This window comes from Tachypleus tridentatus, chromosome 12 (genome assembly GCF_004210375.1).
Source record: "Tachypleus tridentatus isolate NWPU-2018 chromosome 12, ASM421037v1, whole genome shotgun sequence".
Taxonomy (NCBI): Eukaryota; Metazoa; Arthropoda; class Merostomata; order Xiphosura; family Limulidae; genus Tachypleus; species Tachypleus tridentatus.
Genome location: NC_134836.1, coordinates 10374079 through 10400262, shown reverse-complemented (window position 1 = coordinate 10400262; position 26184 = coordinate 10374079). Strand labels below are relative to the sequence as shown.

General features: G+C 36.1%; 1 protein-coding gene across 4 annotated transcripts in view; it reads left to right on the top strand.

Annotated features, from left to right (window-relative positions):
* LOC143234285 (adhesion G protein-coupled receptor L3-like) overlaps window positions 1–26184 on the top strand; it is a 69834-nt gene that overhangs the window by 4980 nt on the left and 38670 nt on the right. For all 4 annotated transcript variants that reach the window (XM_076471532.1, XM_076471531.1, XM_076471530.1 and 1 more), the window contains exons 2-6: window positions 2347–2501; window positions 4278–4418; window positions 14727–15066; window positions 24126–24286; window positions 25423–25624. In XM_076471532.1, coding sequence (XP_076327647.1) covers window positions 2463–2501; window positions 4278–4418; window positions 14727–15066; window positions 24126–24286; window positions 25423–25624 — 883 coding nt within the window. In that variant the 5' untranslated portion in view covers window positions 2347–2462. The remainder of the gene's footprint in view (window positions 1–2346; window positions 2502–4277; window positions 4419–14726; window positions 15067–24125; window positions 24287–25422; window positions 25625–26184) is intronic.

Sequence of the window (26184 nt, the reverse complement as noted above, 5' to 3'; positions counted from 1 at the left end):
ACTTTCTTCTCTTTATTTTGTTCCATCATGTTCTACTTTCTCTTCTCATTTTGTTCATCTCTCATTTCTCGTCTATCATGTTCTACATTTCTTTATATCTTTGTCTTCATGTTTCTATATAATCTTCTTTATCTTTGTCATCATTGCATGTTCTACTAATCTTCTTTATATTTTGTTCATCATCATTGTTCCGTATTTAATTTGTTCATATTTTCTTCCATCATGTGTCATTTAATCTCTTCATATTTTGTTCATCACCTGTTCTATTTCATCATCTTCTTTATATTCTTTGTTCATTTCATTCTCTACTTAATCTTCTCTTTATTTTGTCTATCATCGTTCTCACTAATCTTCTTTATATTTTGTTCATCATGTTCTCATTTAATTTCTCATTTATTCTTGTCTCATATGTTCTATTTACTAATCTTCATATATTTCTGTTCATCATGTTCTTACTAATCTCTTGTCATATTCTTGTCATCATGTTCTACTAATCTCTCTATATTCTGTTGTCATGCATCTATTTAATCTTCTCTTTATATCTGTTCATCATGTCTACTAATCTTCCTCATCTTTTCTCTTGTCATGTATGTTCTCTATATTTAATCTCCATATATGTTCTATTTATCTCTATCTCTCATCTTTTATTCATATTCTCTTCATCTATTTTATTCTCTTTATCTCATCTTCTACTAATCTTCAGTCATATTTGTCTCTTTTCTTATTTAATTTCTCATATTCTGTCATATCATGTTCTACTAATCTTTCATATTTTGTTCATCATGTTCTACTTAATCTTCTCATATTTCTGTCCATCATGTCTCCACTAACTTCCCTCATATCTCTGTCCATCATGTTTCCACTAACTTCCCTCATATTCTGTCCATCATGTCTCCACTAACTTCCCTCATATCTCTGTCCATCATGTCTCCTCACAATATTGTCTTATTCTTCTCGCCCTTTCCACCAACATTTTCAATGCTTTTCTTACTTCTTCACCACTTGTCATATGCCCAAACCATTTAAGTTTTGCTTCCCTTGTGATATTTCTCTTTTCTTAATGTCATCATTCATTATTATTTCTGTCAAAGATATTCACAGCACCTATGTTAAGATTTGCATCTCATTATTCTTTAAAATACCATCTTATGGCTCAGTTTTACTACATAAAACAGAACTGGCCTAACAACTGTTTTGTAAAATTTGGTCTTAAGTCTAGCGGTATTTTTTGTCAACAGACTTTCCTCCATTTATTCCATACAACTCTTACTATTTTCCTTACTACTACTTCGCGATACTTTTTTTCACTAATATTGGAACCTAGATATATAAATTGAGAAGTCTTTAATAATTTAAAATTTGTATACGTCTCTCTTTTAACAAGTGGAACTATAAAGTAAGCTTTATCTTTATGATCATTAGTTCTTATTAAACTTGATGACATGCATATTTAGGTTCGAATAAAAAAAATGCAAGTTTATTAACCGATAGTCCTCGCAAGATAACGCACAAACGTTTTTTTTTTTTTTTGAAAAATCAATCTCCAGAAGGTCTCACAATAATCTATCTGCCTTGTTTGTTGTTGTCGTACGTATGAATACGAGGCTGGTGTGTTAGCAATGAGAAAAATAGATTTTATTTAAAAATTGACAGCCTTAAAAAAACATTATCTCTATTTTTATGTTGGTAATTATGTCCATCAGGGTATATTGTAACAAATAATAGTTCATTAGTAATTAAGGTCGTTGAGATACATTGTAACAAGTGTTTTCATTCAATAGTTTTCGATAATTAAGCTCACAGGGGTACATTGTTACAAATGTTTTCATTCTGTACAATGGAAAAACGATTAATATTAGTAAATAAAATTACGTCTAGTTACACTTTAAGCAGATTCTCTAGCTTCTAGTTTATTTTAATTTCTTTATGTAAATAAAATGACGTCTAGTTACACTTGAAGCAGATTCTTTTGCTTCTAGTTTATTTTAATTTCTTTATGTAAATAAAATGACGTCTAGTTACACTTGAAGCAGATTCTCTAGCTTGTAGTTTATTTTAATTCTTTATGTAAATAAAATCACGTCAAGTTACACTTGAATCAGGTTCTCTAGCTCGTAGTTTATTTTAATTCTTTATGTAAATAAAATCATGTCTAGTTACACTTGAATCAGGTTCTCTAGCTCGTAGTTTATTTTAATTTCTTTATGTAAATAAAATCACGTCTAGTTACACTTGAATCAGATTCTCTAGCTTGTAGTTTATTTTAATTTCTTTATGTAAATAAAATCACGTCTAGTTACACTTGAAGCAGATTCTCTAGCTTGTAGTTTATTTTAATTTCTTTAGAAACCTTCTTCTCGTGCAGCAGTTACCTCTACCGGGCTGGTAAGGATAAACACCGGCTTTATTCAGGATGGTATACTCTGGATGTAGGCGGAGAGGAACAACGTGTATATTGCAACATGGATATTTTAGGTGGGGGTTGGATGCTGATCTTGAGGGTATGTGTGTATTTGTATTTTTACCATTGAATTGATGTGTACAATGCTATTTTCAAATAGCATTCGATTTTTAATTTGAAAGCTTGTCAAAAGTTTAAATCCTAATTGGAAAGAAGACTGTTAATATATGTCATGAAGAACAAACTGTTAGAACAGAAGTACACAGTACAGTATCATCAGGGATAAAAAGGACAAACAGCAATTAACAGTATTATTAAAGGCACACCTTAATAGTATGGTGAAGGCACATATTAACAGTGTTGACCTTCTGTACTGATGTTTTAAAATGTTAAATTAGGAAGTATTAAATGTTAAAGATAAAAAATACAAATATCAGAAGTACAAGAACCAAAGAACTTTGATTTATATTAACGTGATTGGCGTTTAGTGGATTCCCCTTCCTTCAGTCGTAAGTATTTAGTTGCAATTAAAATACTTATTTGAATTTAAAGTAATTAATTTGGAATAGTTATAAAATTTTCTGGAGTTATGTTCTTCTCTGCAGGTCCTGGATGCTTGTGGCTAAAGATTCTCTCAGGAAATGTTAACTTTTATTCAGCCACATCCTTCAGATGATGACATACTCTATTAAGTCCGAAAGATTTAAATGTTCTTCTAGACGTATAGATTGAAATAAACGAAACCTTTTACTAGAAAAACCAACGGATTACAATTTATAATAAAATACACAATTTGATAACATAAATCTTGTAAAACTGGTGATTTGGCTCAATAAAATCTGTAATGTTCTCCTTGTAGAATGATTGTTGTTTGTGTTTAGTTCTAAAAGAGCTGCTGTTTGTGTCTACTTGTAGAAGAGTTCCTGTTTGTGTTTACTTATAGAATAAACCCTGCTTCGTCTCATTTGCACTTTTCTTCATAAAATGGAGGCGAGCCTTCAGTGCCTCAAGTTTGGAATAATTTAGCTCTATCAATTCCACTATTCGTTGATAAAAGAGTAGCCCAAGGGTTGGCGGTGGGTGGTGATGCTTAGCTGCCTTCTCTCTAGTCTTACACTACTAAATTAGGGATGGCTAGCGCTGATAGCCCTCGAGTATTTTTGTGCGAAATTAAAAAACAAACAAACAAATTCTGCACTGCCTTATGGTTAATGAACACTATGACAGAATGAAGGACTCTGTAATACCTTAAACTTAATTTTCATATGTTGTGTTTGCTTGGAGAAGGCTTAGTAACAAAAATTTCTACTTGAAAAAGACTTACAGTTCGACGGTTCGAGAAGACGAAATTAATTTTTAGCGATATAGTTTAAGTTCGTACAAAGTGTTTCACAGTGTAAATGCTTGTAAACATGTCTTAGAATACAAAACCATATCAGTTTTTACTGTGTTGTAACCAAGTTTTGTACTGTAATTTTTCTGTCTTGTTAGTTTCTATCCTACAATTTTAATTATTTCACTTACGATAAATCTCTAGAACATACGCAGCGATGATTGGCATTTTAGATAAATGTTTCTTTCAATAGTTCAATAATCTGGACGAATTGGATGTATAAAAAATAACAAGAACAATGACATCTTAACCTGAAGGATACAAACAAAGTTATAATAATAGTCGGTGAAGAATGAACCTTATGATTAACAAGAAGTCACATTTTGAAGGTTGAAAGTGTCATGTTTAATCATTTACGTGGTGGGGGACATGAAAATAAATTAATACATTTGTACGTGTTTTGTTTTTAAAATGTAATACAATAAATGTATAAATTTCTCATCACAAATGAACTTTGTACAATCAGTTTTTGTTATTATGTAGAGCTCAGGACGAACACCCACTCCTTGGAATAGAACGAACGTGATGAGTTTGTGCGAGAATCAGTTCCATCAAGCAGAGGACTTTTCAATTCTTAAAAAGGCAGATTTCATTATTCAAAACAACAACCTCAATGGAATAGAGGTAAGTTTTATAGAGTGGCTGTAAAGATATGTGAAATTACTTTTAAAATATTAGTTTATTAATAACGTATATAAGTAATTAGAATGGTATAATATTATTGATGATAATGTAGTCTGTAATTTTCGTTATTATTAGTAAGTCATGATGGTACTTCTAAAACACATGCATTTAAGTTAGTAACGTTGCCATCGAGTAAAAAATTTATATTAACTTCTAAATATAATAAACCACTAAAAGCATATGGATCGCCCCTAGTGGCAGAGTCTGCGGATTTACAACGCTAAAAACCTGGTTTCGATATCTATGTTGTGCAAAGCAGAGATAGGTCATTGTGTAGCTTTGTGCTTAATTAAAAACAACAACAGCATGTGGATCATTAGCTAACCTATTACAAATCGAGTTTTTTTTATCACAAACAACACAATGAGCAGAATGTTCTGATAATAATAAAAAAAACAACAACAATAAAAACACAGGGTAATAAAATCCAGTACGAGTATCGATATGTTCTGGTATTAGGAACAGTGTACAACCAAGTATGTATTAATGTTTTACACCATCATGTATCGAAATAAGGCCTTACCACATGGTATTTAGTGTTAGTGGTGCTCTCGTATAGCATGAACTGAAACACTTGTGTGCAACAAAATATATACTGTTCTAGAAAATCATAAGTTGAGTAGGTGTACACCATAATACGAGCTTTTCTGTTAGCTTAACCTTTCTATATGAAGCCAAACAAATTATTACATTTTGTAGGTGATTTTTCTTGCTGTACACTCCCTATTATATATTATTTTAAAGCTTGTGAAATATATATTTGAAAATTTTTTGAACAAATGTTAAAAGTAAAAACATTGTTCGAAATACTTTCTACTAACGAACTTTACTCAAACATCGTGCACTTGTCTTTGAAAGATAGTTTTCTTGTCTTTTTAGTTGTTGTTAATATGAACCACAAGTAAGTGCGTATAAGTCTATATAACAACAGTTTTTTAATCAAAAGTAGTCTACGACGAATACTTTAATATATTTACGCATGCGCGAACCCCACGAATGTACTCAAGCGGCAGGTAGGCTGACCTACTACGCCCTTGTTAAATACGCTGAGCAGTTGCAGATTTTATATTTCGCCAACTTGTTTAGAACACACTTAGAGCTTTTTACATATATTACTATTTTTTATATTCAGCTACAGAAATACAGAGGGCGAACATTAAGAGGCCGCTGCACACTAAACAAAGAAGAAAATTAAGGGAAGAACAAGTAATAACAAACACCGACTTCCGCGTTTTAATGTGCATTAATCGTAAATATATTTGACGTCATAATAGGTGATCTTACTGTGGCGTGTTCCCCAGTGCATAGCGGTATGTAGCAGACTTAAAATGCAAGAATCCGGGTATCGATACCTGTGACGAGTGAAGCACAGTTAGCCCATTGTCATGCTCTGTGCGTAACTTCATACAAATAAACAAATACTATGGTAGAAGACTTCCAAAAGCGATAAAGTTGGCGACCAATTTAAAGGATCTTGCCATTGTAGCAAATTTGAGTTTCTAGATTCACAGAAACCAGTTTTCCTTGATGAACTGATCAGGTCTGATGGCGACTCCTTAAAGCACCGCCTCGACAAGATCAAAGGTTATAACAGTACAATGGTGTTCGCATCCTTGGTAAAAAAAACAACAACACACACACACACACACATATACACACACTACGAAATCTAGGAACATACAGATACGACAGAAAGTGTTTGTACCCCTGCGTCCAGAGTATTGTTTTGCTCATAACTTAAAAAGTATCACGATTAGGCTAATAGACGTATGATATATTATAAATATTATACTAACACACATCTATATACATTTTTATGGAAATTAAACGACAAATAAACTGTTTATAAACAAATAACCAAAAATAGGAGGAGCAGAAAGTGTTCGTACATTTCAGAACGTGTGAAAAAACTAATATTTCCATAAACAATTTGTTTAGTTTGGCGAATAAACTACATTATACCATTCCAGAACTAGACACTGGGTTCATAATTATTGGAATTTAGCCAGCAAAAAATTTACTTCCGGTAATTTAGCGCCATTTCCGTCATTATCTGCTTGGTCATCATGGCGAACAGGAAATAACTGTCCAGTGATTTAAAAAACCGAATTATTGTAAAATACAAGTCTCCTGTGTCTCTTTCCGGTATTGCTACACAATTTAATGTGCCGAAATCTGCTGTTCAAAGCATAATTGCCAAGTTTAAGCTTACAGGATTAACTACTAATCTCTCTCTTGTTTCTGACGCCCCACCAAAATTCCAGAGATAACTAAGAGGAAGGTTTTCAGAGAAGTTAGTAGGAACCTTTGTTTAAGACGTAATGACATACAGAAACTGGTAAGGGAAACTGGAGTTGAAGTAAGCACCTCTACAGTTACGAACGTGTTACGCTCTTCTGGGTTCAAAGCATGCCGTCCTCGTAGAACTCCATATTTAAAGCCTGTTCATTTAGAAGCACGATTGAGGTATGCAAGAAAGCATGTAGATAAACTCTTTACTTATTGGAAGAGTATTATTTGGTCAGACGAGACTAAAATCGAGCTTTTCGGTCACAATGATGTTCGCAATATTTTCCTTAAGAAGGGGGAACGAAATCTTCCAAAGAACACCGTCCCTACAGTTAAATATGGAGGTGGCTCGATCATGCTATGGGGTTCAACCAGCTCTTCTGGTGTAGGCAGTCTTTACCGCGTCAACGGAATCATGAAAAAAGAAGAGTACGTTAATATATTAGGCACTTATATCAAGAATGATGCTCGGAACTTGCGGCTTGGGCGTCGTTGGATCTTCCAGCACGACAATGACCCTAAGCACACATCGAAATATGTGCAATTCTGGTTGCAGAAGCACCATATAGCGTTTTGGACTGGACATCGCAATCATCCGATCTCAACCCAATTGAAAACGTTTGGCATGAGTTGAAGACCAGGGTTAATCAGCGTCACACAAAAAACTTGCAACAGTTGGAAGCCTTTTGTTAATAATGGAAGAAAATACCAGTCGAGTACTGTCAAACGATCATGGAAGGCTATGAGGAGAGATTGCACCAAGTAATTCACCTAAAAGGCTACACATTAAAGTAGACGCACGAACACTTTCTGCCCTTCCTATGTTTGGTTATTTGTTTATAAACAGTTTATTTGTCATTCAATTTACATAAAAATTTATGTAGATGTGTGTTAGAATAATATTTATAAGATCCTATATCTTCATTATCGTAATCGTGATACTTTTTAAGGTATGAGGAAAAACTATTCACGACGCAGGGGTTCGAACACTTTCTGTTGTAACTCTATTGTTTTAAAATTTCCGAAACTGTATATCGCAGCATCTGGAGGATTTATCAAAAAAAATAACCAAAGGCATAATAATTGTCAATTTTTTTATGATGGACACTGAACAAGTGCCAACATTTGTAAATGAAGGCCTTACTACAGGAATTGAAAGCTATAAGAATTTACAGACAATTGCTAGAAGCTGATCTGGAAGAAAATACCAGTTCAGCTGTTGAAACTGATCGTTGATCTCTTTTTTTCACGATGACAACAACTTGGACAAGGACAGCACGAGTGAGTATAGTTACGGCAGTATTTCTTTTTGACGATGATTCTGTATGGCTAACCTGTATGTAGTTGTTTATCCACAAAATTATAACCCCGAAAAATCTATCGGCTTAATTGGTTGGTTGGTTTTGGAATTTTGCACAAAGCTACTCGAGGGCTATCTGTGCTAGCCGTCCCTAATTTAGCAGTGTAAGACTAGAGGGAAGGCAGCTAGTCATCACCACCCACTGCCAACTCTTGGGCTACTCTTTTACCAACGAAAAGTGGGATTGACCGTCACATTATAACGCCCCCACGGCTGGGAGGGCGAGCATGTTTGGCGCGATTCGGGCGTAAACCCGCGACCCTCAGATTACGAAGCGCACGCCTTAACGCGCTAGGCCATGCCAGGCCCTATCGGCTTAAACTAATCCTATTTCGAACGTAGACTTAAACCATGTCATACTTATACCCCTAAACATTTGGACTAAAGCAATATCATACTTATTCGTGATGACGAGAAAACCAACTTGTAGAGAAAAATATGTATGTAAAAATGGCTGGTAGGGGTTGATAAAATACTTAACCTTAATTTGTGATTGTCTATATTATTATTTTCTTATGTTGAATGTCGCTTTTACATAGGGTTAGGACATAAGGAAAACACACCAATAGGATGAAACATAGTTTCGACGATTCAGTTTGTGAATAACCTTATCGCTAGAAAGCAAAAGATCAATTTATGTTTTTATTTGTCTAACTGACACAGTAATAGTTTGTTGACTGAGCCCAAAAGTTTATGTTACATATGAGACTAGTAGCTTGCAATATGTGAGAAAAAGGAAATTGAAATCCAGGTTGACTCTTGCATGAGTTAAATCAGTGAACTTCCAAGATGGAATGGCAATAGTGTGGAACCTTGGTAAGCCAGACTTTACCATAAGTAAAAGAGTTATCAGAATTATCACAGAATTAAAGTGTGTGGTGTTTGGGGGGGGGGGGGGTTGAATCGTACGTATATGTGATAAATTTCCAAAAGAGAGGTTTACCACTGTGCCATCTATTGGTAACATTTGAAGATTAGTAGAAAATTTCCGACATTAAGGACATAGGTTGAAGTGTTTGATCAGGGTATCACGATGCACATAATGAGAGGTTGTTATATGGATTAGTAAGAAAACCCATGATTCATAGCTGAACCATTCAAGTGCATGGAGAATTGTTGTACAAAGACGTGTGGGCACAGAAACACTGACGTTACATTACCAACAGAAATTTACAGTCATGTTAAATAGAAATAATACCCTATGGTGTCATATTATCCGTTCATTTAAACTGTTTCGTGAGGCAAAACTAGAAACTTCCCAGACTGTTGTGAATTTACTAAAACATAGATACTTAGACATTAGTACACCGGAGGCAGCATGACGAATTTCTGGGTTTTACTTACACGGTCAGTCACACATTACATGTTTTTTAATGTATATATTGTGCGTGGTCACTCACACATCATATGTTGTCTAATGTACATGGTCAGTCACAAATCATATGTTGCATAATGTATATATTGTACGTGATCAGTTACACACCATATGTTGTCTAATGTGCATATTGTACGTGATCAGCTACACACCATTTGTTGTCTGATGTGCAGATTGTACGTGGTCAGTCACACATCATATGTTGTCTAATGCATATATTGTAGATGGTCGGTCAAACGTTGTCCAATGTGGTCTTCAAGAAAGGCAGGTCTGAAGTTGCGATGGAAAGAGCTCAGAGTTGGAACACCAAATGAATGATATTATACCAGCTCAAAGCACACACTTTCAATACCCATCAATAGATATACATTTAATCTTGGATAATAACGTCCGTGTTTAGAAGCCACGCCAAACAGGGCCCGTGATCATAGTTTGTCGAGCAAACAACAGGTGATATTATTTAAGGATTGCATTTCACACAGTAAGAGGAGTTACGTCGTCTTTGGGGTCACGCACATTTTAAGATGCAGCTGGGAACTTAAGTTACTCACGGGCTATAAGGTAAATCGGAAAGGCTTAACTGAAAAATCATTATTTCTGATCTATTTTCAAATGAAGCAACTCTTCGTATACGAATGCATATCGGAACATCTGATACGAACAGTTCCAGGACAGTTTCCATGAAGAATTAACGAGAACGGTAAATGATGCAGAACTGTTGACGCTAATCAAAGGGCTATCTGCGTTATCCGCCCCTAATTTAGCAATGTAAGACTAGAGGGAAGGCAGTTAGTCATCACCACCCACCGCCAACTCTTAGGCTACTCTTTTACCAACGAATGGTTCGATTGAACGTAACCTTATAATGCTCCCACAGCTGAAAGGGCGGGCATGATTGGTGTGACGAGGATTCGAACCCACGATCCTCAGATTACGAGTCGAGCGCCCTAACAACGTAGCCATGACGGGCGTTTTATAAATAAACACTGCATATACAAACTTTTTAATTGCTGTAGCAATTTACAATATTTAAAAAAATAATAAATAAGGTTTTATAATACATAAAATATATATTTTAATTATCAAGAATTGGAAACTTGTTAAAGTAAATATCCATCACCAGAATTTGTATATTTGGTAAATTGTTACAGATATTAAAAATTGGGCATCTTTATTTCGTCTTTTGTATACCATAGTGTGTAACGGTTTAAGACAAACAAGGGTCAAATAAAGAAAAATGTATTAAGCTGCTACATTAACAAAAATCCAAAATAAAAATTTCAAACAATTGGAATACAAGTTTTATCACTTACAAAAAACAATACAAAAAGATATTCCTAGTTCCTTTAGTTACACGGACTTGTCATAGGAAATTCATTATTCTGTACTCTGGCCAGTCTTGTCTTACATTATATAGAACATGTTATGGTCACTTTCATGTATAAGGCTGCAATTTGACGGCTTTACTTCTTAAGATGAACAAACAAAATTCGACCAACCCATAACAATCTTCATAAAGACATACAATTTATAATGAAAATAACTAACGATAATTTTTTAACGTTAGCATTACACAAACCAACCCAAGACTTCACCATTAAAATTCATAGAAAATTACATACAGCGGAAATCTCATAAATTTAATTTATGTTTATTAATCCATCACAGGCTAAACACTCTTAAAAATCCTTCTAAATTTATCACACACTATTTACAGCACAGAAAACATCAACAAAGAAGCTGTGATAATATTAACCAGTTCTCTGTTACAATAATCACATAAACTGTTAACAAATTAACAGATATATTTCACAAACAAAAAACTACAAAACAAAACAAACGTCATAAAACAAAGGAAACATGATCACTTACACAGTCACATACATATAGATATTAACACACTTCTGTCAGAAGTTTGGAATACACTAGTGCATAAATAAATCTTTTGAATAACGACTAGATTGATTTTTATCCCTGAAATGAAAATTAAATAACAAACTCATCCAACCAGGAAGCATTTTACAAAATACAGAGTAACAGTTGTACAAATTTTTACATGAGTAAAACCAAAAAAAATTTAATATAACGTCACAATACTAAAATACGAGCATGACACTAACATAAGATCTGATGGTCGCGTGTTCGAATCCTCATCATATTAAACATGCTCGCCCTTTCAGCTGTGGAGGCGTTATAATGTGACGGTCAATCCCACTATTCATTGGTAAAAGAGTAGCCCAAGCGTTGGCGGTGGGTAATGATGACTAGCTGCCTTCCCTCTAGTCTCAAACTGCTAAATTAGGGACGCCTAGCGCAGATAGACCTTCGTGCGAAGTTAAAAACAAAATAAACCAAACCACTAACATGGTTTACAAAAGTTTACTGACTTTTGGCGAGAGTAAGCAAAAAGAAGGGCGAGTTATTAGTGAGCTCCGTAAAAATACAGGGTAATTACAAACAAGACTTCTAACCTGAAAATACATGGTAACTACAAACAAGACTTCTAACCTAAAAATACAGGGTAATTACAAACAAGACTTCTAACCTTCCTTTTGAGTGAGTTATTTTTATTTATCTGGGCGAAAGAGCACTAGAAAGTACTCATAGAAGAAACAAACAGAAACTGAAATACGTGAGGCAGCTTGAGACTTCACCTGGTCGACGAAAGCGTGGGTCGCCAAACAAAGAGCGATGCCGACAACCGCAAAGGACAAGAGCGACATGACATTTAGGAAATAACACGCATGTTCCACCTGTGGCCCGAAAAACAAGCAAAGTCTAGTTTATTAGGTGGCCAGAAATTAGATTTAGATTTAAACGAAGTAAATAACTCTCCATTAATGGCTTTATGCAATGTGGCCATTAAACAATTAACAACATTCGGTAATGAAAAATATAGTAATTTAAGAAAAAAACGCAAAGCAAGAAGAAAAATAGTGAAGTTATCTAACTCTAGCGAAAACTGAAAATGAAGAAGGGGAGAAACTTGTGATACTGTGTTAGAGACAGCTTCCTCCACCGCTATAATTACCAAGAACGAACTTACTAATCCAAGTAACACCTTGGATGTTGATAACACTAATGATGTAGCCACAAACCAAGAACAAAATGATGAACAAGACACTGAAAAACAAGAATAATTTACACTAGTGGTACTAAAAAGAAAAAGACGAAATTCAACACAAAATTGTAACCCACAAAATAAAAACATAACATCAAAATCTAAACAACCCCAATATTCGATTATAATCGAAGGTATTGCAGGCACATACAACCAACCGCAACTTGCGGCGGAAATCAGACGATGCAAACCAGGCGTTATAATAGCTAATGTCAAGCGTCTACCCAGGGGCGTTGTCCTTGTCCAAAGACAAGAGGCCGCTGACCTCATCAAGCTACTAAAAGAATGGCCGAAGGACGCTTTCACACCTGGAAACATTAATATCCACCTACCAGGTAGCAAACCACAGCCCAAAGCAATCGTAATTCGTGGGGTGCACTATTCAATAACCATAGAAGACATACAACAAGTACTAGAGGATTAAAGTGTACCTTACAACAAAGTACAAAGAATAATCCCCAAAGTAAGAAATAAACCAACAAATTTAATAAGAGTAGACACAGAACAAAATTACAACATTTTGGAACTGATAAACAACGGTATCACTCTATGGTACCGAAGATTTCTAGTAGAACAATTGAAAACACCAGCAATTGTAGTTACACAATAACTTCTGCTCCCAACTAATTGAAAAAAACAGACCCTATAAAGTTTCGGTCACATCTAAAAAGACTCACCAACGAAGCCACAAGAAAATACCCAACACTAGAATATAATAACACCTTAGCGCACACCAACAAAACACATAACGACCCAGACATGAAGAACTATTTTTACAATACAGTTAAGTCATGTAACAAATAACACAGAATTATACAAACCATATTTCCCAGTCAATATCAACAACAAGAACACTAATAACAAATGATTATAATAGCATACTGCTTACCAAAACAATCACACGTTTTCGAATACTGCAAGTCAAATAAACACAACATAACCGTAGAAAACACCCAGATACTAAGTAGGGAAGCAAATATAAACAAACGCAAAATCAAAAAAGCCCCATTTGTACAGCCCCCCACTAATGCAGCGGTAAGTCTACGGATTTACAACGCTACAAACAGGGGTTTGATTCCCCGCGCTGGGTTCAACAGATAGACCGATGTGGCTTTGCTATAAGAAAACATACACACACGCATAAAGGACTACCTTTATACCTATATTAATTTATAATCTAACATCCAACTATAACGCCCCCTACAATATCGTACCATTTATACTCTTGTCCCTAAGACATGTGCCCGGCAACGGTCAGTTGCAAACCCTCTCTTTGCTAACCTGAAGATGACCTAGGAAGTTCGAAACGTTGATCTCTGCTTATCAGTAAAAGTGTTAATACCCATACCAGCCGTTTCGAGATACACTTTTTTATATTGTTGAACGTTGATTTAAATCTTAAAACGTTCTTTGCTGTTGAAACTTGCGTACTTGAGAATGATCGCACCAATTTTTAAAACTATTTCAGATGGTTATTTATAATACGGTCATTGATTTGATGTTTTTTCTATAAAGCCCAACAAGTAACAATGTAAAATATCTGTCTGAATGAATGTGTGGATGTGTATTGTGTTACAGCTTAGGCCCATTAACTAAACATAATAGTGTTATGTCCAACTATTATAAGCTACCAATAATCATAAGATAATTATAAAGTTATTTTACATGTTGTAAAAACTGTAAACTGTAATAAAATAATACTAATAATCAGTAAATATACTCACAAATAAACTAGTAAATTGAACGAACTCTTTCTAATTTGTGAGTTTTCGCTTTAATGTAACTACAAATGCCTAGTTGAGCTGAACGATAGAAGGAATAATAAAAAAAAGGTAAAGAAAACCAAAACCTAAAAGTAGAGTTAACTATGTCATAAATTAATCAAAACTTGTCAGTTGTGTTTACCCACAGAAGTATCACATCGGAAGGTATTTAAATTCATCATTAGGCAGTTAAAATAAAGTAATGAAATTTAAAAATTATTACCAATAATAATTATGTTACTTATTGAGGGTATCGCTAAGTTATTAAGCACCGTCTTTTCTGTCATCGTATCTATTTAGCTGAATCACCATTAAATTATTTGTTTTTCAATATTTCCAGCTGCTTTTAACAACATCTTTCAAAGGACTGGTTCCAGATAAATCAAACTATATTCGATGGAAGTACACAAGAGCTAATTCCACTTTAGTCTCTGAGACTGATGACCAAATCACGGAGTTGGTAGATTTTAGAGGAAATGTTTTTAGTATTTTCACAGTTCCAGATTTTTTCCGTGTACCATGGATTCCTTCAGATGGATCATATTCGGACGTCTTCCTGACTCTAAGTGAATCAGAAAAACTTAAAAATGGAATTAAAACTGGAAATCTGCTTGCTGCATCACCTGATGGCCCTTTGGCAAATCAACCATTTCTGTATTTCATAAGAGAAAGACTGGAGGGTAAGATAACACACAAACATGTACACATAAGGTTATGGGTGACAGATACAACATTGGTTTTCTTTTTCATCTCTATTTGTATATATGTATATAAGTACATTAATAATCTAACAAAACGTACAGATAATATTATGTGTAGCAGATATACACTACATGGCAAAAAGTATGTGGACACACGGCCATCACACCCATATATGCTTGTTGAACATCTCATTCCAAAACCATGGGCATTAGTATGGAGTTGGTCCCCCATTTGCTGCTATAACAGCCTCCACTCTTCTGGGAAGGCTCTTTGCTATATTTTGGAACATGGCTGCGGGAATTTGCTCCTTTTCAACCATAAGAGCATCAGTGAGGTCGGACACTGACGTCTGGCGAGAAGTCTTGGCTTGCAGTTGGAGCTCCAATTCATCCCAGAGGTGTTCGATGAGGTTGAGGTCAGGGATCTGTGCAGGCCAGTCAGGTTATTCCACACCAATCTCGGCAAACCATGCCACGGGGGCTTTGTCATGCTGAAACAAAAAAGGGCTTTCCAAAAAACTGTTGCCACAAAGTTGGAAGCACACAATTGTATATAATGTCGTTGTATGCTGTAGCATTAAGGTTTCTCTTCACTGGAACTAAAGAGTTTAACCCAAACCATTAAAAACAACCCCAGACCATTATTCCTCCTCCACAAAACTTTACAGTTGGCACTATGCATTCAGGCAAGTAGTATTCTCCTGGCATCCGCCAAACCCAGATTCGTCCGTCAGACTGCCAGACGGTGAAACGTGATTCATCACTGCAGAGAACGCGTTTCCACTGCTGCAGAGTCCAATGGCAGTGTGCTTTACACCACTCTAGCTGATGCTTTGGCATTGCGCATGGTGATCTTAGGCTTGTGAGCGGCTGCTCGGCCATGGAAACTCATTTCATGAAGCTGCTGATGAACGGTTCTTGTGCTGATGTTATTTCCAGAGGGAGTTTGGAACTCTGTAGTGAGTGTTGCAACTATGGACAGACGATTTTTACGCGCTATGCGCTTTAACACTTGGCAGTCCCGCTCTGTGAGCTTGTGTGGCCTACAGCTTCGTGGCTGAGCTGTTGTTGCTCCTAAACGTTTCCACGTCACAGTAATAGCACTTACAGTTGACCGGGGTAGCTCTAGCAGGGTAGAATTTGACGAACTGACTTGTTGGAATGGTGACATCCTGTGACAGTGCCACGTTAAAAGTAACTGAACTCTTCTGTACGACCAGTCAATGTTTGTCTATGGAAATTACATGGCTCTATGCTTGATTTTATACACCTGTTAGCAATGGGTGTGGCTGAAATGGCCAAACCCACTAATTAGAAGGGGTGTCTACATACTTTTGGCCATGTTGTGTATCTCTGGTTTCCTTCTTCAATAACTGCTAATAGGCGATTTAAATCATCATTATTAAACAATAAATAATCCATAATCATTTAATGTATTTCTATTCCTGGTTAGTCATATACGATCATAACGGTGTAAGTACATAAGTCGTCTGAAGTTATTAGAGTATTTTCAGAGCTATGTTCTTTCATAATGATTGCTGAATTCTATATGAACAATGTATAATAAACCTATTGAGTAGTTGAAGTTTAGAATATGTGTTGAGCATTAGTATAAAGACAAAAAGAATAGTTGTAATGAGTGATGAAGTTAAAGTCAACATCTGAGTGTATGGTCAAAGAATATAACAAATGGACAAGTTGGTGAATTTTGGACAACTAATGACTGAAAATGGTAAATGTTAGGTAGAAGATACGAGGCAGATAGAAATTGGAAGAGCAAATTTCGTCTGTATGAAAGATGTATTAACAACAAGGAACACGAAATTAAAGACGAAACTTATAAGCTGTTATATGCTGTCTGCATGCTCCAGAGACTTAGAGACTAACAAAAAAACTCTGAAACAAAATAGAAGCATTGGAAATGCGGATTCTGAGAAAGATGTTGACAGTGTCGTGTATGGAAAGCAAAACAAACGAGGAAAACTTGTAATGGCTAAAACAAAGCGTAAACTTAAAGCAAGTATCAATAATAAAGGTGTGAATATTATGAGAACATTATCAAAGCAAATCATAGTCATAGGGAGAGTTGTTTGTTTGTTTTTTAAGGGGGTACAATTTTTCTCCTGAATTGGTTTATGAGTAAGAAAGCAAAAGTTTGGTAACAAATATCACTCTATTTTTGCCTTCTAATTTTGCCCGAATAGCTGTATGTATTGCAAGCTAGGGTGGGGGAGTTACACACATCGTATGCCTTTGTAAATAACTTTCAAAGAAATTTGATCGAGGGCTGGTGCAAGGCTGTAAAATGAGAAGTCAGCCGTGGAGAAAACTGGTCACTGATGTCACGACGACTGGTTTCGGTCCAGCTACGTTGGTTGTGTAAGGAAGGCTTTGGATAGACAGACATCGTGAGAGTTGACAGATAATTTCCTAAGTGGAGCAGATAATGATGTGAAAAAATGTATTAAAAGGTTACAAGTAAACATTCCAGGTGTTCTGAATCACTTCGTACAGTCTGTTAACAAACAGCCAATCCAGGTGTTCTGAATCACTTCGTACAGTCTGTTAACAAACAGCCAATCCATGTGTTCTGAATCACTTCGTACAGTCTGTTAACAAACAGCCAATCAGGTGTTCTGAATCACTTCGTACAGTCTGTTAACAAACAGCCAATCCATGTGTTCTGAATCACTTCGTACAGTCTGTTAACAAACAGCCAATCCATGTGTTCTGAATCACTTCGTACAGTCTGTTAACAAACAGCCAATCCATGTGTTCTGAATCACTTCGTACAGTCTGTTAACAAACAGCCAATCCATGTGTTCTGAATCACTTCGTACAGTCTGTTAACAAACAGCCAGTCCAGGTGTTCTGAATCACTTCGTACAGTCTGTTAACAAACAGCCAATCCATGTGTTCTGAATCACTTCGTACAGTCTGTTAACAAACAGCCAATCCATGTGTTCTGAATCACTTCGTACAGTCTGTTAACAAACAGCCAGTCCAGGTGTTCTGAATCACTTCGTACAGTCTGTTAACAAACAGCCAATCCATGTGTTCTGAATCACTTCGTACAGTCTGTTAACAAACAGCCAGTCCAGGTGTTCTGAATCACTTCGTACAGTCTGTTAACAAACAGCCAATCCATGTGTTCTGAATCACTTCGTACAGTCTGTTAACAAACAGCCAATCCATGTGTTCTGAATCACTTCGTACAGTCTGTTAACAAACAGCCAATCCATGTGTTCTGAATCACTTCGTACAGTCTGTTAACAAACAGCCAATCCATGTGTTCTGAATCACTTCGTACAGTCTGTTAACAAACAGCCATTCCATGTGTTCTGAATCACTTCGTACAGTCTGTTAACAAACAGCCAATCCATGTGTTCTGAATCACTTCACTTCGTACAGTCTGTTAACAAACAGCCAATCCATGTGTTCTGAATCACTTCGTACAGTCTGTTAACAAACAGCCAATGAATCACTTCGTACAGTCTGTTAACAAACAGCCAATCCATGTGTTCTGAATCACTTCGTACAGTCTGTTAACAAACAGCCAATCCATGTGTTCTGAATCACTTCGTACAGTCTGTTAACAAACAGCCAATCCATGTGTTCTGAATCACTTCGTACAGTCTGTTAACAAACAGCCATGTGTTCTGAATCACTTCGTACAGTCTGTTAACAAACAGCCAATCCATGTGTTCTGAATCACTTCGTACAGTCTGTTAACAAACAGCCAATCCATGTGTTCTGAATCACTTCGTACAGTCTGTTAACAAACAGCCAATCCATGTGTTCTGAATCACTTCGTACAGTCTGTTAACAAACAGCCAATCCATGTTCTGAATCACTTCGTACAGTCTGTTAACAAACAGCCATCCACTGAATCACTTCGTACAGTCTGTTAACAAACAGCCAATCCATGTGTTCTGAATCACTTCGTACAGTCTGTTAACAAACAGCCAATCCATGTGTTCTGAATCACTTCGTACAGTCTGTTAACAAACAGCCAATCCATGTGTTCTGAATCACTTCGTACAGTCAAACAGCCAATCCATGTTAACAAACAGCCAATCCATGTGTTCTGAATCACTTCGTACAGTCTGTTAACAAACAGCCAATCCATGTGTTCTGAATCACTTCGTACAGTCTGTTAACAAACAGCCAATCCATGTGTTCTGAATCACTTCGTACAGTCTGTTAACAAACAGCCAATCCATGTGTTCTGAATCACTTCGTACAGTCTGTTAACAAACAGCCAATCCATGTGTTCTGAATCACTTCGTACAGTCTGTTAACAAACAGCCAATCCATGTGTTCTGAATCACTTCGTACAGTCTGTTAACAAACAGCCAATCCATGTGTTCTGAATCACTTCGTACAGTCTGTTAACAAACAGCCAATCCATGTGTTCTGAATCACTTCGTACAGTCTGTTAACAAACAGCCAATCCACTGAGTCTCTGTTAACAAACAGCCAATCCATGTGTTCTGAATCACTTCGTACAGTCTGTTAACAAACAGCCAATCCAGGTGTTCTGAATCACTTCGTACAGTCTGTTAACAAACAGCCAATCCATGTGTTCTGAATCACTTCGTACAGTCTGTTAACAAACAGCCAATCCATGTGTTCTGAATCACTTCGTACAGTCTGTTAACAAACAGCCAATCCATGTGTTCTGAATCACTTCGTACAGTCTGTTAACAAACAGCCAATCCAGGTGTGTTCTGAATCACTTCACTTCGTACAGTCTGTTAACAAACAGCCAATCCATGTGTTCTGAATCACTGAGTCTGTTAACAAACAGCCAATCACTGAATCACTTCGTACAGTCTGTTAACAAACAGCCATTCCATGTGTTCTGAATCACTTCGTACAGTCTGTTAACAAACAGCCAATCCATGTGTTCTGAATCACTTCGTACAGTCTGTTAACAAACAGCCAATCCATGTGTTCTGAATCACTTCGTACAGTCTGTTAACAAACAGCCAATCCATGTGTTCTGAATCACTTCGTACAGTCTGTTAACAAACAGCCATTCCATGTGTTCTGAATCACTTCGTACAGTCTGTTAACAAACAGCCAATCCATGTGTTCTGAATCACTTACAGTACAGTCTGTTAACAAACAGCCAATCCATGTGTTCTGAATCACTTCGTACAGTCTGTTAACAAACAGCCAATCCATGTGTTCTGAATCACTTCGTCTGTTACAGTCTGTTAACAAACAGCCAATCCATGTGTTCTGAATCACTTCGTACAGTCTGTTAACAAACAGCCAATCCAGGTGTTCTGAATCACTTCGTACAGTCTGTTAACAGTCTGTTAACAAACAGCCATTCCATGTGTTCTGAATCACTTCGTACAGTCTGTTAACAAACAGCCATTCCATGTGTTCTGAATCACTTCGTACAGTCTGTTAACAAACAGCCAATCCATGTGTTCTGAATCACTTCGTACAGTCTGTTAACAAACAGCCATTCCATGTGTTCTGAATCACTTCGTACAGTCTGTTAACAAACAGCCATTCCATGTGTTCTGAATCACTTCGTACAGTCTGTTAACAAACAGCCATTCCATGTGTTCTGAATCACTTCGTACAGTCTGTTAACAAACAGCCAATCCAGTGTTCTGAATCACTTCGTACAGTCTGTTAACAAACAGCCATTCCATGTGTTCTGAATCACTTCGTACAGTCTGTTAACAAACAGCCAATCCAGGTGTTCTCACTCAGTTCCTGCAGTCTGTTAACAAACAGCCATTCCATGTGTTCTGAATCACTTCGTACAGTCTGTTAACAAACAGCCAATCCATGTGTTCTGAATCACTTCGTACAGTCTGTTAACAAACAGCCATTCCATCTGAATCACTTCGTACAGTCTGTTAACAAACAGCCAATCCAGGTGTTCTGAATCACTTCGTACAGTCTGTTAACAAACAGCCAATCCATGTGTTCTGAATCACTTCAGTCTGTTACAGTCTGTTAACAAACAGCCAATCCATGTGTTCTGAATCACTTCGTACAGTCTGTTAACAAACAGCCATTCCATGTGTTCTGAATCACTTCGTACAGTCTGTTAACAAACAGCCAATCCATGTGTTCTGAATCACTTCGTACAGTCTGTTAACAAACAGCCATTCCATGTGTTCTGAATCACTTCGTACAGTCTGTTAACAAACAGCCAATCCAGGTGTTCTCACTCAGTTCCTGCAGTCTGTTAACAAACAGCCATTCCATGTGTTCTGAATCACTTCGTACAGTCTGTTAACAAACAGCCAATCCAGGTGTTCTGAATCACTTCGTACAGTCTGTTAACAAACAGCCAATCCATGTGTTCTGAATCACTTCGTACAGTCTGTTAACAAACAGCCAGTCCAGGTGTTCTGAATCACTTCGTACAGTCTGTTAACAAACAGCCAGTCCAGGTGTTCTGAATCACTTCGTACAGTCTGTTAACAAACAGCCAATCCATGTGTTCTGAATCACTTCGTACAGTCTGTTAACAAACAGCCAATCCATGTGTTCTGAATCACTTCGTACAGTCTGTTAACAAACAGCCATTCCATGTGTTCTGAATCACTTCGTACAGTCTGTTAACAAACAGCCAATCCAGGTGTGTTCTGAATCACTTCGTACAGTCTGTTAACAAACAGCCATTCCATGTGTTCTGAATCACTTCGTACAGTCTGTTAACAAACAGCCAATCCATGTGTTCTGAATCACTTCGTACAGTCTGTTAACAAACAGCCATTCCATGTGTTCTGAATCACTTCGTACAGTCTGTTAACAAACAGCCATTCCATGTGTTCTGAATCACTTCGTACAGTCTGTTAACAAACAGCCAATCCATGTGTTCTGAATCACTTCGTACAGTCTGTTAACAAACAGCCAATCCATGTGTTCTGAATCACTTCGTACAGTCTGTTAACAAACAGCCAATCCATGTGTTCTGAATCACTTCGTACAGTCTGTTAACAAACAGCCAATCCATGTGTTCTGAATCACTTCGTACAGTCTGTTAACAAACAGCCAATCCATGTGTTCTGAATCACTTCGTACAGTCTGTTAACAAACAGCCATTCCATGTGTTCTGAATCACTTCGTACAGTCTGTTAACAAACAGCCAATCCATGTGTTCAAAATCACTTCGTACAGTCTGTTAACAAACAAACAATCCATGTGTTCTGAATCACTTCGTACAGTCTGTTAACAAACAGCCAATCCATGTGTTCTGAATCACTTCGTACAGTCTGTTAACAAACAGCCAATCCATGTGTTCTGAATCACTTCGTACAGTCTGTTAACAAACAGCCAATCCAGGTGTTCTCACTCAGTTCCTGCAGTCTGTTAACAAACAGCCATTTAATGTGTTCTGAATCACTTCGTACAGTCTGTTAACAAACAGCCATTCCATGTGTTCTGAATCACTTCGTACAGTCTGTTAACAAACAGCCAATCCATGTGTTCTGAATCACTTCGTACAGTCTGTTAACAAACAGCCATTCCATGTGTTCTGAATCACTTCGTACAGTCTGTTAACAAACAGCCATTCCATGTGTTCTGAATCACTTCGTACAGTCTGTTAACAAACAGCCATTCCATGTGTTCTGAATCACTTCGTACAGTCTTTTAACAAACAGCCAATCCAGGTGTTCTGAATCACTTCGTACAGTCTGTTAACAAACAGCCATTCCATGTGTTCTGAATCACTTCGTACAGTCTGTTAACAAACAGCCAATCCAGGTGTTCTCACTCAGTTCCTGCAGTCTGTTAACAAACAGCCATTCCATGTGTTCTGAATCACTTCGTACAGTCTGTTAACAAACAGCCAATCCAGGTGTTCTGAATCACTTCGTAGAGTCTGTTAACAAACAGCCATTCTATGTGTTCTGAATCACTTCGTACAGTCTGTTAACAAACAGCCAATCCAGGTGTTCTGAATCACTTCGTACAGTCTGTTAACAAACAGCCAATCCATGTGTTCTGAATCACTTCGTACAGTCTGTTAACAAACAGCCAATCCAGGTGTTCTCACTCAGTTCCTGCAGTCTGTTAACAAACAGCCATTCCATGTGTTCTGAATCACTTCGTACAGTCTGTTAACAAACAGCCATTCCATGTGTTCTGAATCACTTCGTACAGTCTGTTAACAAACAGTCAATCCATGTGTTCTGAATCACTTCGTACAGTCTGTTAACAAACAGCCATTCCATGTGTTCTGAATCACTTCGTACAGTCTGTTAACAAACAGCCAATCCAGGTGTTCTCACTCAGTTCCTGCAGTCTGTTAACAAACAGCCATTCCATGTGTTCTGAATCACTTCGTACAGTCTGTTAACAAACAGCCAATTTAGGTGTTTTCACTCAGTTCCTGCAGTCTGTTAACAAACAGCCATTCCATGTGTTCTGAATCACTTCGTACAGTCTGTTAACAAACAGCCAATCCAGGTGTTCTCACTCAGTTCCTGCAGTCTGTTAACAAACAGCCATTCCATGTGTTCTGAATCACTTCGTACAGTCTGTTAACAAACAGCCAATCCATGTGTTCTGAATCACTTCGTACAGTCTGTTAACAAACAGCCAATCCAGGTGTTCTGAATCACTTCGTACAGTCTGTTAACAAACAGCCAATCCAGGTGTTCTGAATCACTTCGTACAGTCTGTTAACAAACAGCCAATCCAGGTGTTCTGAATCACTTCGTACAGTCTGTTAACAAACAGCCAATCCATGTGTTCTGAATCACTTCGTACAGTCTGTTAACAAACAGCCAATCCAGGTGTTCTCACTCAGTTCCTGCAGTCTGTTTATTTTATTAATAAGCAATCTATGTTTTCTAAATTACGTCTCACAATCTGTTTAGTTTATTAGCAAACAGTCTTTGTGTTTCGATTCACTTCTATAAATCAAAATTAATCCAGGGTTAAACATGGTTAGCCATCGCTCGTGGTTTCATGTGGCAACTAGTAATTAATTATAAAATTAGAATGTTGGATTTTTAAACATAAGGTGAATTTTTTAAATATTTATTTCACAGGACTTAGTGTTGAAGTACATGGCGTAGGACAGTACCAGCTGTCAAATGCTTGGTTTCATCCAGCTAATATTATACTTATCGATGGAAAAAGAATTTTTAAAGGCATAAATAATCACTTTTGTGGTGTCGCTGTTGCCGTTGTTAACTTGTTCACTCATCAGGTAACTTGAAATTTAATCTTTTTCAGTTATGATTTTGATTTTCTGCAGTGAATCTTTTACGTTTCATAAAATGAATTAAACTTAAACGTGTTCGACAAATGTCTTTAAACCTTCTGAAAATAGAAAACAAATTCTGCTCTGTCTTCTTTCCCAATTGGGTCTTCCTATAAAATTAATGTGATAATTGTTGAAATTGATGCATCCATACTTTAAAGCCGTTTAAAAACACGCATGATGTATTTTTAAAGGTATTTATAAGCACATTATTTTAAGAATTTATTCAGTTACCTAAATAAAATATCTATTCACAAAGAAACACGTGATGCAATCAGACTTGTATATATTTGTGTTAGATACTCCAAATTCATAAAGTAATTTCCTTTTGTATTCTTTACAGAAATCATCTGAAAGTTTGCAAAATATGTTTTAATGTATAAAACTTATTATGTGTTAAAATTCTTAAATATTTTAAAAGGAACACTAAATCATCTTTGCGACAATATTTGTATGAATAAAGTTTAGTTAAGAATATGAATATTTTGAAAGCAATTCAGTTCAAACATTAAAACTTAAAAGGTTTTTATTACCAGATTTCATATATTACAAAGGTAATGATCTAGTGATCATTACAATTTTTAGCCGCTGCATACCGGCTCATAAAACAGTTCTGGGTTTATTTTTTTTTCAAGTACAAACTTTTAGTTCATAGCTTCGTCATTTCTTGACCGATTTGAGAACCTAATAAGATTTAGGCTCAGGAGGTCAAACCCTTTCGAATAATATATTTGATCACGCTCAAGATCTCATAGATTAATTTACCCTAATCCTGTCTGAAACGCAGAATGAATGATAAAATTCAGTCCCATGCTTGGTATTGCTAGTACACGAGGATATAGCTAATAAAAACGACAGAAAGGGACTCATAGATTAATTTACTGTAAATTGTTGAGGATGTTTTCTTGTTTTCATTCAAACACATCACGTTTATAAAAGTATATTTTTAATTCCCGAAATTACAACAAAAGATAAATTTTATTTTTATGTTACAATAATTGTAACTTTACACATTTTTTTCTTTCTTAAGCTCACAATGTACTGATGCTTAAATCTCTATCGTTGCTATTCTTATTTTAAAGATTCCCAATAAGTGGCTCCTGTCATGTGACTCGAAAAATTCCACAGTGGACCTCTTTAGTCACATACCAGAAGATGGGAGTCATGCCCTTCTCATTGGTTCCTATCGTCAGAATAAGTGGGACAACAATATTCTTCATCAACTGAGAACCAGATTATCTGTACTGAACCCTGAATTCATAAAAATAAAAACTTTGAATAAAGGCGAGTGTTGTTTACAAATATTTTCTTATGTTATATATGTTAGTAGAATATTATACATCATATAGGAAAATGGACATCAAGAAAATGAGTTTTAGGTACGTATGGTAAGGAAATAAATATACAGATTTTTTTTATCTATTACCCTTCTAGTTTTGAACTTAAATCACAGTTTAATATCCTTCTTCGTGCTTCTGTGAAAGGAAGCTTAGGTTTTGAACTAAGAAGTTAAAACACAAGCAAAGAATAGTAAAATAATTATAAGTTGTTTTATGAAATATTCAAAAGTATTTGTGTTTTGATTGCATTATTGGGAAATGGTTTATTTATAATAATTTTATAAAGCCAGACATGATTAAAGAGTAAATATGATACTTTTGACCAGTAATTCAGAGAAATAAATATTTGCGTGTTTTCTCTGTGAAGAAAAAGTAATTCGAAATAACTGAGGCTGTATTAACCGTTTGTAGTTCGAGGTAAATTCGTTTACAATTACGTTTATTACAAACACTTTGGGAACTTATTCAGTTATGTAAATACGATTATAACATATTTGCAAACTT